The following is a 20,958-nucleotide window of genomic DNA, read 5'->3' as shown; positions in this document are numbered from 1 at the left end:
CTCCTATAAAGTCCTTGATGATCTAAATGCAAGCCTATAGTTGCTCCAGTGTCACAAATGCAAGCTCTTCTTCTCTTCCTTTTAGTTGGTTGCAAAACAATGGCACTCTGTTTCTTTGTCATGCCCAAAATATTGGAGCAAAAACACGCAGAATTTTTATTTTATTTTTTAAAGTTAATTAATCTACTATGTTAAAACAAGTTTGACTAAAGACACACAAGACACATTAGGTTTTCTAAGGTTCCATATTTCATTTCGTATGTCAGTTTAATCTCCTAGTTGAACCAAGTTTCATCTTTTCAGAACGTTCGAAAATTACCTTAACACTTTATTTCCATAATAAAAACAACCTTTTAAAACTAATTAAAATCATTAAATATTGATTTATTAAATTATTCAAGACTTTCATTTCATCCCTTAATCATATTTCAATTTAGCCCTAATACTACCTAATAGAATAATGTTTATGACATTCCATCAACTTAATTAAATTCATTATATCCAATAAAAAAAAATGAAAACTAAATTTCAAATGCCCATTAGAATAATTAAATTTAAAACTACATTCTAACATATAAATTCTACCATTTAAAATACTAACCATATTACTACTAAATAAAAAGAACATTCAACTACTAATTAAACCTATCTAACATCTAATACTTTAATCAAATTAAATTAAACTACAATAATTAAATTTTGTCTAAACTTGATTTAACTAACTTACTTTAAATCTTTAATAAACAAATCTTAAATTACACTATATTAATACTAATTTAACTAACCTAACTAACTACTAATTACTTATACCAACAATCCCCTACTAACCCTACCCCTAACTCCTATCCCTCTAACCAACCAATCACTAATAAAAACTAACCAACCCCACCCCCTAATCTCACTACCTCCTTTTCCCCACGTCCCCCAAGCTCACGTGAGCCCTTCCCAGAAGGAATTCACGCTACCCAAGGAGTGCAAATCGCTGCCTAAGGTGGCTGATTTACCACATGCCCAAGGATGACATGGACGACAGAATTAAAGAGGGTGGGCAGTTTGCAGGTTGGGAGTTATTTACAATACAACATACTTGCACTTTCCTCCTATAAATGACATTGATTCAACCATCGTGCAAGTGGCTGAATAAGGTGAGTGGGATGTGAGATCAGCAAGGGACAGGGTCTGCCAAGGGATAAGTACGCCTGAACATGGATGTTTGGGGGTTTGTGAAACATTCTTCATGATGGAAGGTGCAGTTAATGTATGCCTTTATTTCCTTGACTCAGCTTTGCTGCCCAATGGATTGTGTCCAAACTCAAGTGGAGAAGTTGTAAATGTAGTGGAGGTGATGTCATTACCTTGGAATGCATGCAAGGTGATTTTTTTTTCCTTAATTGAATTGAACATACTAGAGTTATGGTTGTAAAGTTTATTAGGTGATAAGGGTAAGGTTAGGATAGGATAGATATAGGTTTATTTTTAATTGTTTATCTTTTTTTAAAAGAATTTAATAATTATATATTCCTTATTTAAAAAGAAGTCAAATAGATTTAAAAGGAATCTTGAATAATATTCTCTGTCCAAAGGAGAATTAAAACTTTTGCAATACAAATTCCAGAGAGCATTTTGCTCTAAAAGATGAATTTTTTTCCAAGGTTTATTTTCTCACCAAAAACTAGTTTTTTTCTTATAGAATTTTAACATGGCATATATTACTAATGTTTGTTTGTTTTCTAGGATGAATTATAGCATAAATTTTTGATGTTATATTATGCATTCGAGTAGGAGTGAGTTGAATAGTTTAACACCAAGCAATAAAAGACAACATTGATTTCGAATCAAATTTCCTCTATCACATAACCATAATCTAATTGCATAACTTCATGTAATATCATTGTATCTAATCACAATTGATCATATGCATATGAAATAAATTATAAAGAATGCCATAAGAAAGGAATTGCTCTTTTTTTTCAACATATGTGGGCTAGCTACTTCATATTTATTTTATTGAAAAACCTGATGCAAGAACTCAATTAGAAAGAATTAGGAAAGAAAATCTAATATCATTGTCATTGCAAATAAAAAGTTAACAATGAATTTTACATCAGGATCATGTTCCTGAGAAGTCTCCAGAACATCTGACGCAAGAACACCAAAACTTTGAATCTAGTTTGGCTCCATATCAAGGTATCAACTACACAATCTGCAAATTTACATCAAGACAACAATGGAGAACCAAAATTGACTGGGTGACAATCAAATTCAAACACATAGACACATTCAACTAACTAATCCCATCCCAGGTTTGCACAACAGGAGAGACTTTGCACTTACTTAGAGTCCAACTAGGGCCCTCCTCCTGTATATGGCCACTTCTGCCCTATCCAAGGGTGAGTAATGCTAACACAACTTTTACAGTTTTCCCCACAAAATAAAATGTAAAACATGAAAGGAAAACAAATAAGAAACCCATAATAACCCATCCCTCACATGTTTCATCACATATACGAAATATAGACACATGCAATAGGTCGACTTAAGCAAATAAAAAAAAATCATGAAGAACAAGGTCGTGAAGGATCCTACCTTCACAAATGGTTATGTCAAATGGAGTTTTTGAGAAGAGCTAATCCTTCTTCCTCCCTTAATCCTAGCTTGACTTAACCTAAATGTAGAGAATGGGTGAAAACCCTTCAACCCTCAAAATGACAACTAAATAGGCTTCTAAACTCACCCACCTAAAATGACAATAATTCCAGACTTGACTCAAGCCTTCTAGGGTCTTCCAACTTGATCCTACCATTATGACAACCTTTTTGGTGAAGTGTAAACTTGGTAAACTCAAAGAGATGTTCAATTTTCACACTAAAGGGGAAATGAGGTATTTAGGTCATAAAAGTCAACAAAAGGATTTAGAAGGGTGGAAAATGTCCCCAACCCATACACATGCCCCCTAGGCACTTGGATTTCATTAATTTTGGCCTTTAGGATCATTTTAGGACCTATTAATTTGGCTTGAAATATTTGAACTTTCTAAAAATCCTAGGAATGCAAACTTACCACAAATTTACCACTAAACCCTAATTAGGGTAATTAATCTAGATTACCAACTAATTAGTCTTAGATTACTAACTAAATCAATCTTAGCTTATCAGGTTACTCTGCTAACCCTAATTAACATGTTGATATACATACAAATTACGAGTTTTAAGTGACACCATAAGATTCACTGTTACGTAACATTAAACACCTTACAATTACAAAATGGTACACACATCCAAATTACAATACAAATAAAATACAAAACAACAAGGTATGCATCTCTTCATTAGACTCAACCTTAGTTTCACAGATTGAACATAGGGTCGATTATTGATTCTTCGTTAGATCCCATAGTTAATAATCCTGCACACTCAATTCATACATCAATAGCTCGAGAAAAACCACATGCATTTATTTAAAACTCATTTGGATAATCACATAAATCAAAACATCAAACCTCCATTTAGATAGCCTTTATCTCATTTCTACTCACATATTTAACCATTAAAAATAGCATAATTAAAGTATTAATCATATTCCTAATCCTGAATTCATTTACTGTAATACACCATCATTATGCAAGCTTATAAAACATCAAATAACATGATTGAGCATTTTAAAATAAAGCATCACACGACATAAAATAATATAATAATGTCTAGTCCATCAGGCAATGTCTCGACATATCGAGTCATAATGTGTCAAATAAAAATACATCAGATGTGCTATGATGGATCAGGGTGAGGCCTCACATTCTCTTCTTCCTCTCTCTCTCTCTCTTTCTTTTTCTCACAATAGAGTATTATGAAAGCCCTTTTACGGTCTTAAGGATAAAAAAGAACCAAAAAAAAATATTAAAAAAAAAAGCAAATTTTTTTGTTTTAACTCTGTCGGATGTTGACTGCCACGATTGGCTCATGACTATCATGACCCGCAAGTCAAGTGAGTCACCTTGCTTGACCGGACAAACCCTCCCTGACTCGCTGACTTGGGAGACTCGCCCAACTTGTGGCGAGTCTCGTTACTGTGATATATACATATGGATATGTAAAGGTGGAGTTCTAAATGGATAACGCACATGATTTAGTGGTTAAAGGCTTAAGATCAAAGGAGTCCCTATCAAGGGAAGAGAGTGATCTTAATATGGCATCACCTCCTTTATGTCAGTATGTGAGGTTCGTCTCCTCCTAACCGACATGAGTGGGGATGATATTCTTTAAGGTCGGAATATCTTGTTGAATGTAACATATGTATATGTGACGTAACAACCTTGGATAGAAGATGTCTCTTCCATGAAGGGCTTTAATGGGAGCACTACATGGAAGACAGAGAAGTAACTAAGGATGGTGCTATAATTGATATATATCATTCAAGACCTGGAGATCTTCAAGGGGGTTAGTAATTCCGATGTGGAGACATCTTTAAGGTTGGGGTTAGGATAGAGGGTATAATAGTATAGTTAAACTTATTATTTAAGTTCTAACATTTATTTTGTAGATATTACTTGTGCCAAGCAACCCTAATAGTGGGGACATTACAACAGAATCTCTGCTTATACCTTAAGTTCCTGGTACTCTAATCAAATCTGTAATGCCTCGCTCGAAGATCCTTGGAACAAGGATTCAATACAAGCCAAGATTTTTTTTATTTAAAAAGACGAGTATGGATGTACAGGACAATCAACATACGAGGATCAAAAAGATTGCAATAGAAGACTAACCAAACATCCAAACACCAACGGATCTCCAAATGCCACTATCGAACTGACACGACCAAACTGAAGAACAAAAACCAAAGACGACATTAGAACACAAAATCTCTAATCTATCGAAGCAAGGAAACACTAACATTCCTAAAGATACTCAAAAGTCTAAATTGTGTTCTCCGAAAAACAACAGAGATGCCTCCTGTTTTTCACATGAGAGAATTTACAACTGACAGTCTCATGCAAGGAAGTACCTATTCGCGCGAGAATGTACACCAAGCCACGCGAGGAAATGCCAAGACCAACAACCAAAATGAAATGTACTGGTGCTGAGGTTTGCACAAGGAAGTGCACTAAGCCATGCAAGGAAATGCAAAGAACCACGGGCAACTTCCACACTCTAGCATGAGGAACCAGAACAAAAAACCAAGAAAACAAAGGAACAAAAAGCTAGGAAAGACAGTTCCTTCACACCGGGGAGTACCTGATCCACGATCGAGGCATAGACACTTGAACATAATATCTGAAAGATGGAAACTGCAACTATCCATCTAAACATAGCAATGAAGGAAATGAACTAAAAGCAACATCGCAATGAGCTGAAACAACAAAACTAAGTGCGTGGTTCCTCCCAACCATAATAGCATCATGAGACCTCAAAGGTCCTAGCCATCCCTCACGCATAACATCCCAAACTGCCAACTAGATAGTCGGAGATGTCTTATGAGGATGTCACTACTAAAGCGTAATAACATCATGAGAACAAGGAAATCTAACATGCTAACTAGTAAGCAATAGATACTCCAACTAAACAAATAACATCATCTAATCATATGCTAAACATCATAATAAGGGAATGCGTCAAATAAGCTAACATCATCTAAACATGATAACCAAACATTTCAATGAAAGCGTAAATCACAAGAAAGCATACTCTAGAATCTTGAAGTACCAAGTGAAAACATCCAACAACGGTCGCACTAGGACAATAGATCGTCTCTGTACACTGGTCCCCAGCAATGGCAAAGGTAGCTATGCCTCCCAACCACGTGGAACCCATAGGTCCACTCCTATCATGCTGATGGTGATAATGATCCAACCACAAACACACATAAAACAGACGTCCATGGCTAACACTCACGCTAGACAGTAAAGATGATTGAAACCAAGAGCATGAGACAATGCAAGTACAACAGTGCCTTGTTAGACACTCTATGGGTGACTATGTAGGGACTCTAATGGAGAGTTGGTAACTCGGAATCACCCAAGTTGTAACACATGAACAACTGTTCCCCTCAGTACACCCTCGAGAGGCTAATGTGTTGAAGAATAGCTAACCATTCCCCTCGGCACCACCCTCAGGAGGCTAACCAAAAATTTCTTATCTTATTTAATTTTCTATAAATTAATTAAGTTATCACTTATTAGAAACTTCGACACATACACCATGTTGGAGACACCACACGGGTTATGAGAGAAGCCCCTTCATTGCCTTACCCTACATACCCATGCTCATCACACGATGAGTGCCTGTAGGCATGTATATTCCCAACCCAAACCCAAATGAACATAACTCCACCAAAATACAAACGAGAGGTCGGGTCTCGGAAGTCACTTGACAAATGCACATGCATGTGCTCATGTGTGGCGCACCACCATTACGAAGATCATAAAAAAATGGCTGGATGAGAACACAAGCAGAAAAACACTCAACCAAAAACAAGCTTAGGAGGATGGATGCAACACGCATCCCAATTCAACATAAAAGTGCAACAATGATCTGAGTGATGTCCTATGGATGATCCAAGTCCACGATCAACAACATGCCAAGAAAACTTGAGAAAATTGGGTGGCACACAAATTGAGGTAAAAATCCCAAAACTCGAAAACTTTGAAAATAAAACCCATTTGGTCTTAGGACATAAAAGCCACAAAAATCCAATAAAATTCAGATTTGGACACTGTATACAAAAATGACCAATATAATGATGTAAAACCCCAAACCCTCATTTCGAAAAATATGAAAAACGTTCATACCCGACCAACCAAGCAAAACCAGCAATCAGAAACAGAGGGGAACACTAGTTCTCAGCCTCCCAACAAACTACCAGAAACATAACTAGAAATGAAGCTGAAACACAAAAACAGAAGAGCCCTACTTGACAACAAAAACGGCAGAAACAGGAAACAATGCAATAAAATAAACAACCTGCAGAGGCTGCCGGAAATCATGGCAAAGCAAGGTCTCCTCGAGCTAGATCCAACGAGACTGGCCTCACGAAGATCCCACGCCTGCAGCTCTCACAACGAACAAAAACGTAATCTTCCAAAAGAGGATTTTGGTAAAAGCTCTCAAATTCTCAATTTCCAAAAGTGATAAGTGAGGAATTAAATTCCTCTTTCCATACCTATTCACTTTTCGAGTGAATAATCAATTAGGGCAAATAACTAGTTAAACTAGTTAGATCCCGAATCAACCCAAATGAAAACAGGCTATTCCAAATAATTGGAATTCATATATGGCAAAGCTATCAGAAATTAAAAATCAATTAAATAAAGCCAAAAACCCAACAATCACAAAATTTCCTTAACAACTGTTGCGACAATGCGAACCTCTAAATGCATAGATATGTTCACAGGTTTAGTCAAAAAATGCAAATGAGTCCGGATTTATCAAATCACCAGAAGGTTTAATTTACATTAAAATAAGATATGTCGATCATACAGGGACGACAATTGTAAAATATGAACAGCTGAATCACTAACTCCATGTGCCACTACCACGGATATAGATCTTGCACATTGAAACACATGATCAAGTGCAATTGCATATAATAACATAGCCGAGCAATAAATGCATTAAATAACTTAATTTAATCATTTATTTACTTATACCAAAATAATCCATTTACATCACTTACATTCTCACAAAGCATAGTAAAGCAAGAATGAAGTAAATTACCATAGCATTAAATCCAACACATAACATAATCAGAGATATGCCCAACTACCAAATAACCAAATATTATCACATAACACACTATCATCTCAAAATGGCATCATCATGCAAATATAATAAATTGAACATAATAGTAGTCTAACATCTATGATACTGAAATCAAGGTATAACATCTAAACCTTAGGTCATCTCAAATGTAAACAAAACATGAGTTACAAGTATCTCTTGGATCAAGATAAACAAGGTACAAATTGCAAACACAAAAGGCACTACAAAATCTAGGCTCATTCACTAAAGAAAATGTCCTAGGAGAATGGGGCCCAAATTTGGCCCAAAAATCAATGCCAAGGCTCTGGGGCAGAATCTAGTCTTGTGGTGGACCCGCTTAATTCTAAACTCTTGAAATGACGTGAGATGTATATAAACCTACCTCTCCTCATTTTGGTCATAGTTATCAATTGTTTGCAACCACGGACAAGATTTTACAAGTGCAACCATTATTGTTGTTAAGACTTTGTAGCTTTGGTCAAACATTTGGGTAATGAATTGTATAAAGATAATTCTATCGCCTCATATCAGAATCGAAACTCTATGCATTATGAAATCTGTACTAACAGATTCTGATTTTATCTATCCTCTCTTAACATGATCGTATGAGCAGATCAAATCATGATCAAACATGCCATTGGTGAGCCTCTTTGTGGATCAGGCAAATGATCTATAAGGCTATAGCAGATCAGCGATTTGCCTAGAACTATATTAGACAATTTGTTAACTAAACAAACTAAAGATTCAAATTAAAAGTCATGTCACAAGTGGAGATTGGACATGTCCACTCATGACATGCCTTTTGTAATCATGCCTCTTTGAGGTAATATTAATATCTGGTCGACCAGACCAAGAGAGCATATCGAAATCAATTAATAATCTCTGTTTGGAAAGTTTGACATTTACAGACTTGCAAACATAATTACATTCTCACATAGAAATCAGTGTTTCATATAATACACCAAATTGATTCTTTCAAAAGTATATAATCTGATTATAACCTGCCTGAACGTAAATCAGTGAATTTGAATCTGCATACAATACCAGTCTGATTAGAAGTTTAATATACATTTACAATTGTCAATCAAGTTATCAAGTGCAAGGAAGCAAATCAAGGAACCAAAAGTTATCACGTTCAAACATTCAAGTCTTCATTTTTCTTGTGCAATTAAGGCCTTTTCTTCCACAATCTAACTTTTTCCCCCATTGGAGGCCAAGCAAAGGAGTTTTTTTGTCAAGAAAGGAGATCCACATTCATCTGCTTCCATCCAAATCTACTCCGTCTTCTCCCCAGTCAAACATTGTAGCAAATCATAGCATCTATTACATGAGGTTTTGTCTTTCATGATTACCTTTAGGTTTTTTGTGTTTAGTGAAAGCTATTGTATAATCATATTTGATCACATTCAAAGAAGTATTTGCATCTACAAGGTATGATAAGCTTCATTTTTCTAGATCTATCCTCTGTTACATGACAACACGCTTTCTTTTATTTCATTTCATTTTAAGATTGGTTTATAATCTTCTTTCTCATTTTTTTGCATGCAAGAACATGTTACAGAGCTATTGGATTGGATTTGGACAGATCAAGAGCAGTCCAACAATGTGTGAAAAATTCAGACTGAAACATCAAGAACTCATTGCCATTATCGTCATGTTCCAAGAATATGTCATCATTTTTGTCATGTCCCTGCCATTTTGAGCTCAGATTTCAGCCACATATTAAATCTATCATCTGATTTCTGTTTCTATAAATTTTCGCTCACTGTCTGCCTGTTGTAGTCTGTTTTTACCAGCTTTTCAGTAACTGTTCTGGTTAATCATTTAAATTACATCATCTTATCATTTCCACTTTCCTACCTTCATTCAATCACATTTTAGCGAAGGAATCATTATCTCCACTTAGTGCTTAAAGCACGTGTAAATGTAATTAAATTTATATCAAATTAGATGTCCTTTGTTTCAGAATTGTATAATTACTAATCTCTGATTTGATAGTTGCAGGTTCAGATCTGAATATGAAGGTTTCGATCAATCTAAAATTGTAAAGTATAATCAATGTTTATAAATACTGACTATTAAAGTCTGATCATATAACTCAAGGGAGGGCAGAGCATTTGTCCATTTCAATACTCTTTAGCCCAATCAGGTGTAAGTATATATATGATATGAAAAGGGGCAAGTTGGACATGTCTCCTCAAAGAGGAGACATGTCCACACAATAGATGGCTCTTCATTGGCAACAATTTGAATGCAATAAGACTGATTACCAATCCGTGATTATCCATTAGTTTGTTTAAACAAACCTCTATAACAATTGCCCATCTGCACAGGCAATAATCAGACTTAAATTTGCACAGAACCCAATCAAGTGATCACGACTCAATCACTATATAAGGAGAACATAAAAGAGCACCAAAGAATCTGCAGAGCAGACCGCATATATACTTGGAGATAGGATAACAAATTTAGAGGACAATAATTTAATTATCTGCATAATATTTATGTGTATATGTATTAATATAAGAAAAATGAATTAGTATATATATGCATGTATATTATCAGCAGATCAAGGGAGATTATATTATCAATTTATCTAAACAAAGCTATTCATCAACACTCCGTCTTAGCTAGGGAAGATAAAGAATCTAAAACAAGAATATATATATATATAGGCTCATCTATTGTGAAAAGAGATATCATCTAACTTGTGATATTGGAGGATATAATATGCCCAAGAATATCAAGTCACATGAAATTCTTCTTATATATATCCCCAAGTTATGATATCTGCACTAATATCACGTCTCATGATGTCTACCATAATAACTCATGGCATATCAACCATGATTTGATCTCATAAAGAATATAATGATCTGCAACTGATATCAAGTCTCATGATATCTACCAAAATGTCTAAGAGATACGAACTATCATGACATGTCCACGGATATCAAATCACATGATACTCATCATAATAGAGAACTAATCATTGTAAAGTTATCACCATACAACGTTAGATACAAGTGTATATTATCTGAAAGATCGTCACCTTTCACTAATGTACAAAGGGGGCTTATAAAATCAGTCACACATATGACAAAAAGAGTTTACACATTAAACATCTTATATATATATATATATATAAGTTCAAATAAACAATTTGAGACTTAATTTCAATAACTTCCATTTCAACCATACCAAGTTTCTTCCTGAAGTGTTCAACTTCAACTCTTGAGAGAGGCTTGGTGAGAATATTTGTTGTTTGATCGCTTGTACTAATATACTCCAACTGGATCACATCCCTTTCTACCATATCTCTCGTATAGTTGTAAGGAATCTCTATATGCTTTGATCAATCATGGAATATTGGATTCATTGAGAGCTTAATTCAACTCAGAGTATCACAGTAGATAGTAGTATGTTTCAGGGGCTCACCAAATAGTCTCACAATGAACTTCCAAAGCCATATTGCTTCTCTTGCTCCCATAGAGGCTGCAATTTATTCAACTTCTATTGAACTTTGTGCCACTTAAGACTATTTCTTGCTTATCCAAGAAATCATAGCTGAACCCAAATTGAAGAAACATCTTGATGTGCTTTTTTGATTAGTTACACATCCAACCCAATCTAAATTAGAGTACCCACATAGATCTAGGTCAACATTTCCATATTTAAGACCATATCCAATAGTACCTTGAAGGTACCTCAATATATGCTTTGCAACAACAAAGTGCATCTCTCATAGTTCGCACATAAATTAGCCCAAAGCCTTCATTGCATAGTAGATATCCGGTTGAGTGTTAACCAAGTACATCAGTGATCCAATTATCTATCTATAAAGAGTAGGATTTGCAAATTTGGATCTGTTACTACCTCTTTCAACTTATGTAAGTTTCCATGGGTGTAGACATTGGTCTACAGTTGAACATACCAAATCTCTTCAGAATATCAATAGTATATTTTTCTTGATTCAAAAGAATACCATTAGTATTTTGCTAGACTTCCATACCAAGGAAGTAGTGTAAAATGACCCAAGTCCTTCATGTCGAATTCTATGGCCAAGTCCTTAAATTGGACAATGAGGTGATCTTCTATAACTAGCAGGTCATCGAAATATAGGATTAGCGTTAATATATCACCTTTAATAATTTTAAACTAGAGATTTGGGTCTAAGATAGTTGTTGATCCTTTTGTATTGGGCTCTCTTTCTTCAATTTGTATACATACGAGGCTGCGTTATGAATCACAAAACCTTCAGGTTGTTCTAAACAGACTTCTTCAATAGTCTCATTCAAGAGTGCAGTTTTCACATCTATTTGGTGGATCTTCCAACCTTTAGTTGTTGCAATAGCTATGACTACTCAACAAAAGTATATTGGGCAACAGGGGCAAATGTCTCTTCATAATCAATATCTTTCTTTTGTGACAACCCTCTAGCAACAAAACATGTTTTGTGTTTCTCTATACTGCCATCTGCAACATATTTGATTTTGAAGAGCTATTTGGAAGAGACAACAAAATTCTCTTTGGGTCTTGGTACTATATCCCATACATCATTTTTCAAAATGGATTGATACTCCTCTGTCATGTCATCCTTCCATACTTGATGCTTGAGAGCTTATGTTACACCAGTAGGTTCTGAGTTAATGATTTCGCTCATTAAGGCAACATAACTTGAGAATTTGTTGGGCCTCTTACTTTCTCTGAAAGTTCATTTGGGTGATGCATAATTTTCAGCTTCCTCAATCATTTTTCTGGCCCAAAGTGGTCCCTTTTTGTTATCATTATTTTGATTTTAGTCTTGATGCTCCCTCTGAATCTTAGGTACGGTTTGGCTTTTCATTTGTGTTTGCTTCTGGATATTCCCTCTGAAACTTAGGAGTAGGATCCTCCTCCATATCTTTGGGTGAATCTTGAATTTATGACTCATTAGAGCTATTTGTCCTTTTGGCGGCAATGTCCTCCTCAAAGATGGCATCTCTACTTAGTTCTATTTGTCTCTATCCAAGTATGTATATTTTGTAGGCTTTTGAGGTTTCAGTTTAGCCCACAAAAATTCCTTTCCTTCCGGAAGGCTCTAGTTTTGACCACTTCTCTTTATGCACATGGATGTAAAAAGGGAAGCCAAATATTCTTAAGTGACTTATGTTGGGTTTTAGACCTGTAAAGGCCTCTTTAGGAGTTTTGTTATCAAGGTGTGAATGGGAACATCTGTTTTGAATGTAAGTAGTTATTCTAGATGCTTTTGCCCAAAATTAGGTTTCTATGTTTTGGTCATACAACATTCCTTTGGTAACCTCTACAATAGTTCTATTTTTCCTCTCAACAACCCCATTTTGTTGTGGATCATAGGGTACCATAAACTCCCTCCTAATCCCGACATTAACACAAAATTCCTTTAAAGGTTTTTGAGGTGTATTCTTTTCCATTGTCTATTCTCAGTATTTTGATTTTCTTTCCAAAAGAGTTTTCTATTAGGGCTTTGAACTCCTTGAACCTTTTAAGGAATTTTTTTTACTCTTCACTCAAGGAAATATATCCAAGTTTTTCTGGAGAAGTCATCTGCAAAAATTATATAATATAGAAATCGTCCCATGGAAGGTACAAACATGGGTCTACGTAAGTCAAAGTGGGCTAATTCTAATATGTTTTTGGTCTACTCGAACTATTTTGAAAACTTCCCTTAGTGTTCTCCGGCTCCCTAATGCACACCCTTTGCATGCCCCATTATGAATTTGATTTAGTTTGGGTAGTCCTATTACTAATTCTTCCATTGAGGTTAGGGCACAAAAATGAATGTGTCTTAGTCTTTGATGCCAAATTTCACTTGAGTCAAAAGTCTTATGAATAAGGGCTTAATTTGTCGCTAAAAAGTTTGTATAGGTATGCTTGTCTCATGCCTATAGTTTGAGCTTTCTTTATGGTGGACTTTCCCAGCCATAATGGTAACCCTAGACCCGTTATCTTCAAGCGCCGATATTGGATAATAAGTTGCTCTTAATTGTTGGTACATATAACACCCCAGTGAGTTGCATAGAGGCCAGCTTTCAAATTGATGGTGCAAGTTCCAACCCCTCTTACTAGATGTGCGGAATCATCCCCAATTGTTACTTCTTCATTAGTTTCTTCTACCATAGTATCTAAATGTTCTCCAAATTATGTAATGTGTTTTGATGAGCTACTATCAATTACGTCTTGTTGAGCTACTATCAATCATCTAGGTATTAAGTTTATTTGATACTTAAGTTGATAATGCTAAGTTAAAACCAAATTTCTCAGAATCATCTTCTATATTTGTTTTTCCAATCTTAGCAAAAGATGCTTGTTGTTCTATCAGGACATTTGACTACATAGTGTCCATGTTGATCACATCTAAAACATTGAACTTGGGAAACATCTTTCTTCTACTTGGACGAACCCTTTCCATGAAAATTTATTTTTCTTTTGAAATTCTTTTTCTTACCTTTCTTATGGGAATTAGTGTTTAAAACATGAATATCCTCATCTTTAGGTTTTTGTTTGTTTCCTTTTGACATCTATCTAGCTTCTTCTTGTAGGTTGTTAGATCTTAATCGATCAAATTTTGTGAGTTCTAATTTTGCACTTATTCCTTGAACAAATGACTTCTATGAATTTGGTAGGCCACCTAAAGCTATTAGTGTTAACTCTTTGCTATCAATTTCATATCCAACAGTTAGCAGTTGATCCCTAAGATCAGTTATTCTTATGATATATGCATTGATGGATTCTCCTTTCTTCATGCTTATGTGATTAATTGCCTCTTTAGTGCAAGGGTTCTACTAGCGTTATTTATTTCAAATGTGCTTTCAAGAGATTTGAACATAAGGTATGCAGTCTCTTGTTTTGCCAATATAGGTACTATGTGATCCTTAACTGCATCTATTAGTTTCATGGTTTTTCCATTATTCTCAATCCATTGAGATTTCTCTAGTCCATTCTCAAGTTTTGTCTTCTTATCTTTCACAAATGAATCTAACTTATTCTCTTTTAGTATCATTATAATTTTTAACTTCCATGATGTGAAGTCGTTTGCACCTTCAAGACAATCCTCAAATCTGATCAAGTTTGACATTATGAAGAATGAGATGTGACTGCAATATCAAGTAATCTGATATCTCAAATTTAATCGGATCTTCCTTAGCAAGGCTCTGATACCATGTAATTGTAATTAAATTTATATTAGATTAGATGTCTTTTGTTTCAGAATTGTATAATTACTAATCTCTGATTTGATAGTTGCAGGTTCAGATCCTAATATGAAGGTTTCAATCAATCTCAAATTGTAAAGTATAATCAATATCAATAGATACTGAATATTAAAGTCTGATCATATAACTCAAGAGAGGGCAGAGCATTTGTCAATTTCAAATACTCTTTAGTCCGATCAGTTATAGGTATATAAATGATATGAAAAGGGGCAAGTATTGGGTGGGCATTTCTTCTCAAAGAGGAGACATGTCCACACAATACATGCCTCTTCATTGGCAACGATTTGAATGCAAGTAAGACCAATTACCAATCGGTGATTATCCATTAGTTTGTTCTAACAAACCTCTATAACAATTGCCGATCTGCACAGGTAATAATCAAACTTAAATTTGCACACAACACAATCATGTGATCATGACTCAATCACTATATAAGGTGAAAATAAAAGAGCATCAAAGAATCTGCAGAGCAGATCACAGATATTCTTGGAGATAGGATTGCAAATTCAGACGATGACAATATAATGATCTGCATAATATTTATGTGTAATATGTATATGTATTAATATAAGAAAAATGAATTAGTATATATATGCATGTATGTTATCAGCAGATCAAGGAAGATTATATTATCAATTTATCTGAACGAAGCTATTCATCAATAGCACCTCTTGAGCTTATTGCGGGTATCATCCTTCCTAATGCACATTTGTGAAAAAGGGAGGTGATTTACATATTTCAAACTGTTATTCTTTTCCTATCGTACAAAAATATTAATATTTTTTTAAGAGGGTGTACACTTTTACTTGGAGGTATGAATCAGTGAGATCACAGATAAAGGACCTCATCCCCATGTAAATATTCAACAAAAGCACCCTAGAGAGGATTGAACCTCAATGGAAAGAACTTCAACACATGTTAACCATCACATCATGCTAATACTGACAAAAAAAATAAAATTAATGTTTTAAAGTATTAAAATAGATCTAAAAAAAAATCATGCCAATCCATTAGTGTATTTATTTAATTCTTCTAACTATTATCTACTAAAAAGGGTTTATTCAAACACAAGAGAAACAAAGAAAGTAGGGCAGGCATCCCCTCAGAAAGAGTATTGCAAAGCCTTGTCACTTTCCACCAATTGATTCAACATATGTAACATTTCTAGAGGTAATTGCCTCCTTTCTACTACACACCAGGCTTGCATTTGCCAGACGCCCATTTGGCCAAACAATTGCTATGCCATTCCATGCCCTAGGAATTTGTCTAAAAAGAATAGATTTTAAGGAGCCACACAATTAGAGAATCCATATAATAACCAGAGCTAAGTGCCAACTAACGTCATCAATTTCCTGCATAGTTAGCAAAGTCACCAACACTTGAGAATCAGATTTACAAATAATTCTTTTCTAGCCAAGAACATAACTATGCTCTACAACATACAATAAGGAAAAAATAAATTGATATTACTAGAGCTATAACAGCCAACATCCCCAATGCTAGCATGACTAGGATTCCCTCATGAAGAACCATCAGTGTTAATTTTCAAAATTCTTGATGAGGATCCAACGACCATCATGGTTGGTCCTTTGCAAATGATGTTTGCATATATTTCTTATGATCCATTCAACATACATTGAAGCTCCTACTTGAAGAGGAAAATTGAGATGGTTGCAAATGACATCCCTTGGATCCATTCCCCCAGCCAAGATACACTTTGCCAAGACAGTCTCCCAAATAGAATGAGTGATTTTTTACCACAATTGTTGAATAACTATGACAGCACTGAAAAATCCTAGGATTCTTCTCCAACCAAATATGCCAAATGAGAAAAGAAGGTCCAAAAGCCCAAGCAACCAACTATATACCATTAGATCAAATTGCTATCTCACTTGTTAGTCACTTTACAAAAATACCTTTACCCTATAAGGTTTGCCCCCTTTCAACCTTTAAATGTTTTTCCAAATATCAACTTTGTTTGGTAAGGGTGCATTGTAATGATCAAGTCCCAACATTATTATAGTGGCCACCAAGATTGAAACCCTTATAGGACAATTAAACTTGCAGGATATGTGCTTCCACTAGGTTAATATGCCCCAAAGCTCATTAGGTTGTTAAACTCAGTTTGAACAAGGTAACAATGTCATGGGGATTGAAGCCCCTAGCAGTAGTCTTGGCAATAACGTTCTTAAAGAGATACCCTGTAAGTAGTCTTGATGATAAAGCTATTGGAAAGAGATCTTGACAATAAGCTATTGGGTAAAGATTCCCTATAAACAATTTTTGTGAACTCAGGTGAGACTAAGACTAAAAACCTTAATGTGACTCCTTCAGAAGTGGCATCTTAATTGATATGGACCATTTTATTTTGCAAACTAAATAGTGATTGTCTGACAATTGCACTAGATATCCCTTTCTTGTATACATCCTGTATCAAGCAATAAAGGCTAATATGTCCTCCAAACGAGTCATAAAACTAGTGGAAAACATAATTTACTCAGAAATAATATTAATCTGTTTAATAACTTGATTTGTAACTTCTGTGTTTCTTCATTGATTCTGGTTGACACTGAGAGACATGAAGTTCATGATGGATCCAAATCTGACTTAATATTTACATTGTTTTGTTAGAATATACTGTAACCCTCTAATGACACAGTACCATCTGTATATTGTAGTGAGCCACTTCTGCCTTTCTTTTATAAAGACTGGTGCATATGCTGCATTCATGAATTTTGTATATTTATAACTTAAGTAAAACAGTTCAAAGCAAATGGTTATCCTCTTACCATGTTCTAACATTGCTTCTTCAAATGATTTTCTCTCTCTTTATATGTGGTAAATCTTTAATATTTGGAAATACAATTATACTGTACACTTGTAGAGCAAGTTAATAACAATGATAACTTATACATCTTTTACAATACAGCTTCCTGGACAAAGCTGCAACAGAAACAGACAATGACAACTGTAAAATGGGTAACATCAACCCATGGAGACTTTGTACAGTGACTCAGGTGGAGGAGTTGAAAACAATTATCCGAATGTTTCCAATCTGGGCTAGTGTTATTATATTCACCACTGCTTACAGTCAAATGAGTACTCTGTTTGTGGAACAAGGGGATACGATGGATACCAGGATTGGTTCCAATTTCAAAATTCCACCAGCATCATTAATTCTATTTGATATTCTTAGTGTCATGTTCTGGGTTCCAGTTTATGATTTTCTCATAGTTCCATTTGCTCGTAAATACACTGGGCATCAAAGGGGCTTTACCCATCTGCAACGTATGGGAATTGGGTTGGTCATTTCTATTTTTGCCATGGTTGTTGCAGCATTTGTAGAGATCAAGAGACTTAACATGGTCACAGAGCATAACTACTATGATCGATCATACATATCCATGAGCATTTTTTGGCAGATTCCGCAGTACTTTATAATAGGTGCAGCTGAAATTTTCACTTACATAGGACAAATAGAGTTCTTTTATGACCAAGCACCTGATGCCATGCGAAGTTTGGGTAGTGCATTTGCACTTACCACGCAAGCATTAGGGAGTTACCTCAGCTCTCTACTTGTTACCATTGTTACTCACATTACAACAAGGCATGGAAAGAGGGGATGGATTCCTAATAACTTGAACTACGGACATATTGATTACTTCTTCTGGCTTCTCGCCATTCTTAGTTTCCTAAACTTTCTGGTCTATCTTCTTATTGCAAATTGGTATGTGTATAAGAAGCCCACTGGAGTTCCCCACATAGGCAAGCGGGGCATACAGAAGGCACATTAGCAACCTCGTGTTTTATCAATTAATTGTACGAAGCAGATGTCAAAAGAGAGGAAGTGTATAATGTTTATTGCAACAAAGAAAATGCAGCAGAAGATTACTTTGGTGACAAGATTCATCATATGTGAAGAACAAGTACTTTTGTGTGGATTCTCCGAATGGACTTGGTATATGGCACTTGGTTTCTTAACACAATTGAGCTATAGTTCTCCATTCATGGTAAGTTATGTGCCTTTAAATTCATGTCTATAAATATGTGTGTTTTAAAGCTGGCTGTATTATTTGATGTCCTAAAGTTTTCTTTCCATCAAATGTAAATATTTTAACTCAAAAACTAAATGTTGTTCGAAGTTGTTCGCATGCCACGAGGAGCATTCGCATTGTGTAATTTATGTGATTCATAGCAAGGCTCTGCTAACGTTCTCTGATCCAGATATGTTTCATGTTTTAATTCATTGTAAATATTGATTGAGATCATCTACTTGGTACTTAGGGCCTAAGCATATTATAAGACAGTGTTTGATACTCTTGATGGGACTAGAAGGGGCTCTCGTGTTATTTAAATGTTTTAAGTTCATTCTAATCATTGGGCAAGCTTACTTTGTGCTAGATGCTTTATTTATAATTTAATCTTGGATGTTTGAGCATTTTCTAGTGTCTAAGACGCTGGATAGTGCATTACTACAATTGTGGGTAAAACTTCAAATATCATTAAATAACTAAGTAATTGATTCTACATCAATGCAATTAAAAGGCTTCATTTACTATGGTCATTGATCCTCCGTGACAAAATTAATGGCGTTAGTGGGTCTTATCCCGTGTACTAAGTTGTTAACTAATTCTTAGCTAAAGTGAGTAGATTTTTACAATCTATAAGTTATACAGATGCCAATGTTGGATTTGAGAGTCTAAGCTTTTCTTACATCAATCTTTCCAATCATACTTTGCGATCCTTAGTCAATATGATAGAGCACATAAAGAGAAAAATTGAAAAAATGTTGCACAACATAACCTATTAAAAAGAGGGGCTAAAAGAGGGGCTGAGGAAGGAGATAGGAAAGAAAAGGAAAGGAAATGTCCTTTTATAGTCCACGATACCAACCTTATGTTTTTGGGTCTATATATGGCAACAAGAATATAGGACTACCCTGTACTCCTTGTGGGAGATACCTAAACTATGCTATGAACAAGGTGTGTAGTAGATACTAGAATGCAACAAGAATTTGACAAGTGACAATTGAAAGGATGCAAAATAATAAACAAAAGTGGGGGAGATGGAAAGTTCAAATATTAAAACCAAATTCAAAAGTAAAAACAAATAAATATATATGGTATTAATGAAATACTAAGTTAAATGACTACAATAAAAATTATAAAAAGAATATGTGTGTGAGTGTGCATGTACATGTGTGGATATGTTTGTGCGTGTGTGTGTTTGGGTAATTTTATATTTCAATGTATACATAATTATGGATAAGTTTCTTTTTGAAGTAGGACTTTATAAACTGAAACTTTGTTGAATGCAAATTCTTATGAATTCACCTTTTTCACTAGGAAAATGATTCTTAATGATGTCATAAGGTAAAATTAGACAATATCAATAGAGCGAAAACATAGACACATTAACATAGTCATTGTCATAAACCACAAAAAATATAAAAATGTCTTGCTAACTATCAAAAATGTCTAACTGAATCTCAATAATATCTCGCTGACTAATGTTTGAAACTATGTAGATGAGAGTCTTATCACAACTTTCAAGCTTCCGAATTATCTCTTTAAACTTTGAGATTCAGAATTACAACAAATCATAGGACATATATATCGTAATGTATGTATACCCACCATGATACACAACCTATGTCTCTTTGATACAAACTTACGATATATAATAGAATACCACAATCAATAGAACAACTTCTACACAACATTAAACCCTTGGCATAAATGCCTTTAAGAAAATAAGATTTGATGCTCAAATTCCTTTAAAGAAACAATAAACCCCTTGAAATTATCTTCCTTTAAAATCTTTTTTTGTCAATAACCTTGACATTATTAACAGATGGAAATAAAAATATACTAGGTAATGGAGTGAATCTTAAATTAGTTATTATTATATTTTATTAAAATTAATTATTATTATATGTTAAGCTTGAGTAAACTAGAATTCAAGACAGACGA

At 34.6% G+C, this 20,958-nt stretch overlaps 1 protein-coding gene across 2 annotated transcripts in view; it reads left to right on the top strand.

Annotated features, from left to right (window-relative positions):
• LOC149544300 (protein NRT1/ PTR FAMILY 8.1-like) overlaps nt 1–19,360 on the top strand; it is a 130,491-nt gene extending 111,131 nt beyond the window's left edge. For both annotated transcript variants that reach the window (XM_089798774.1, XM_089798775.1), the window contains one exon: nt 17,916–19,360. In XM_089798774.1, the coding sequence (XP_089654900.1) occupies nt 17,916–18,780 (865 nt within the window). In that variant the 3' untranslated portion in view covers nt 18,781–19,360. The remainder of the gene's footprint in view (nt 1–17,915) is intronic.
• Nucleotides 19,361–20,958: the final 1,598 nt, after the last annotated feature.

This window comes from Cupressus sempervirens, chromosome 8, assembly GCF_028749045.1.
Source record: "Cupressus sempervirens isolate cs-2001-9-10 chromosome 8, ASM2874904v1, whole genome shotgun sequence".
NCBI classification, from domain to species: Eukaryota; Viridiplantae; Streptophyta; class Pinopsida; order Cupressales; family Cupressaceae; genus Cupressus; species Cupressus sempervirens.
The sequence above is the reverse complement of the archived record's forward strand: the minus strand, read 5'-3'. Positions and strand labels throughout refer to the sequence as shown.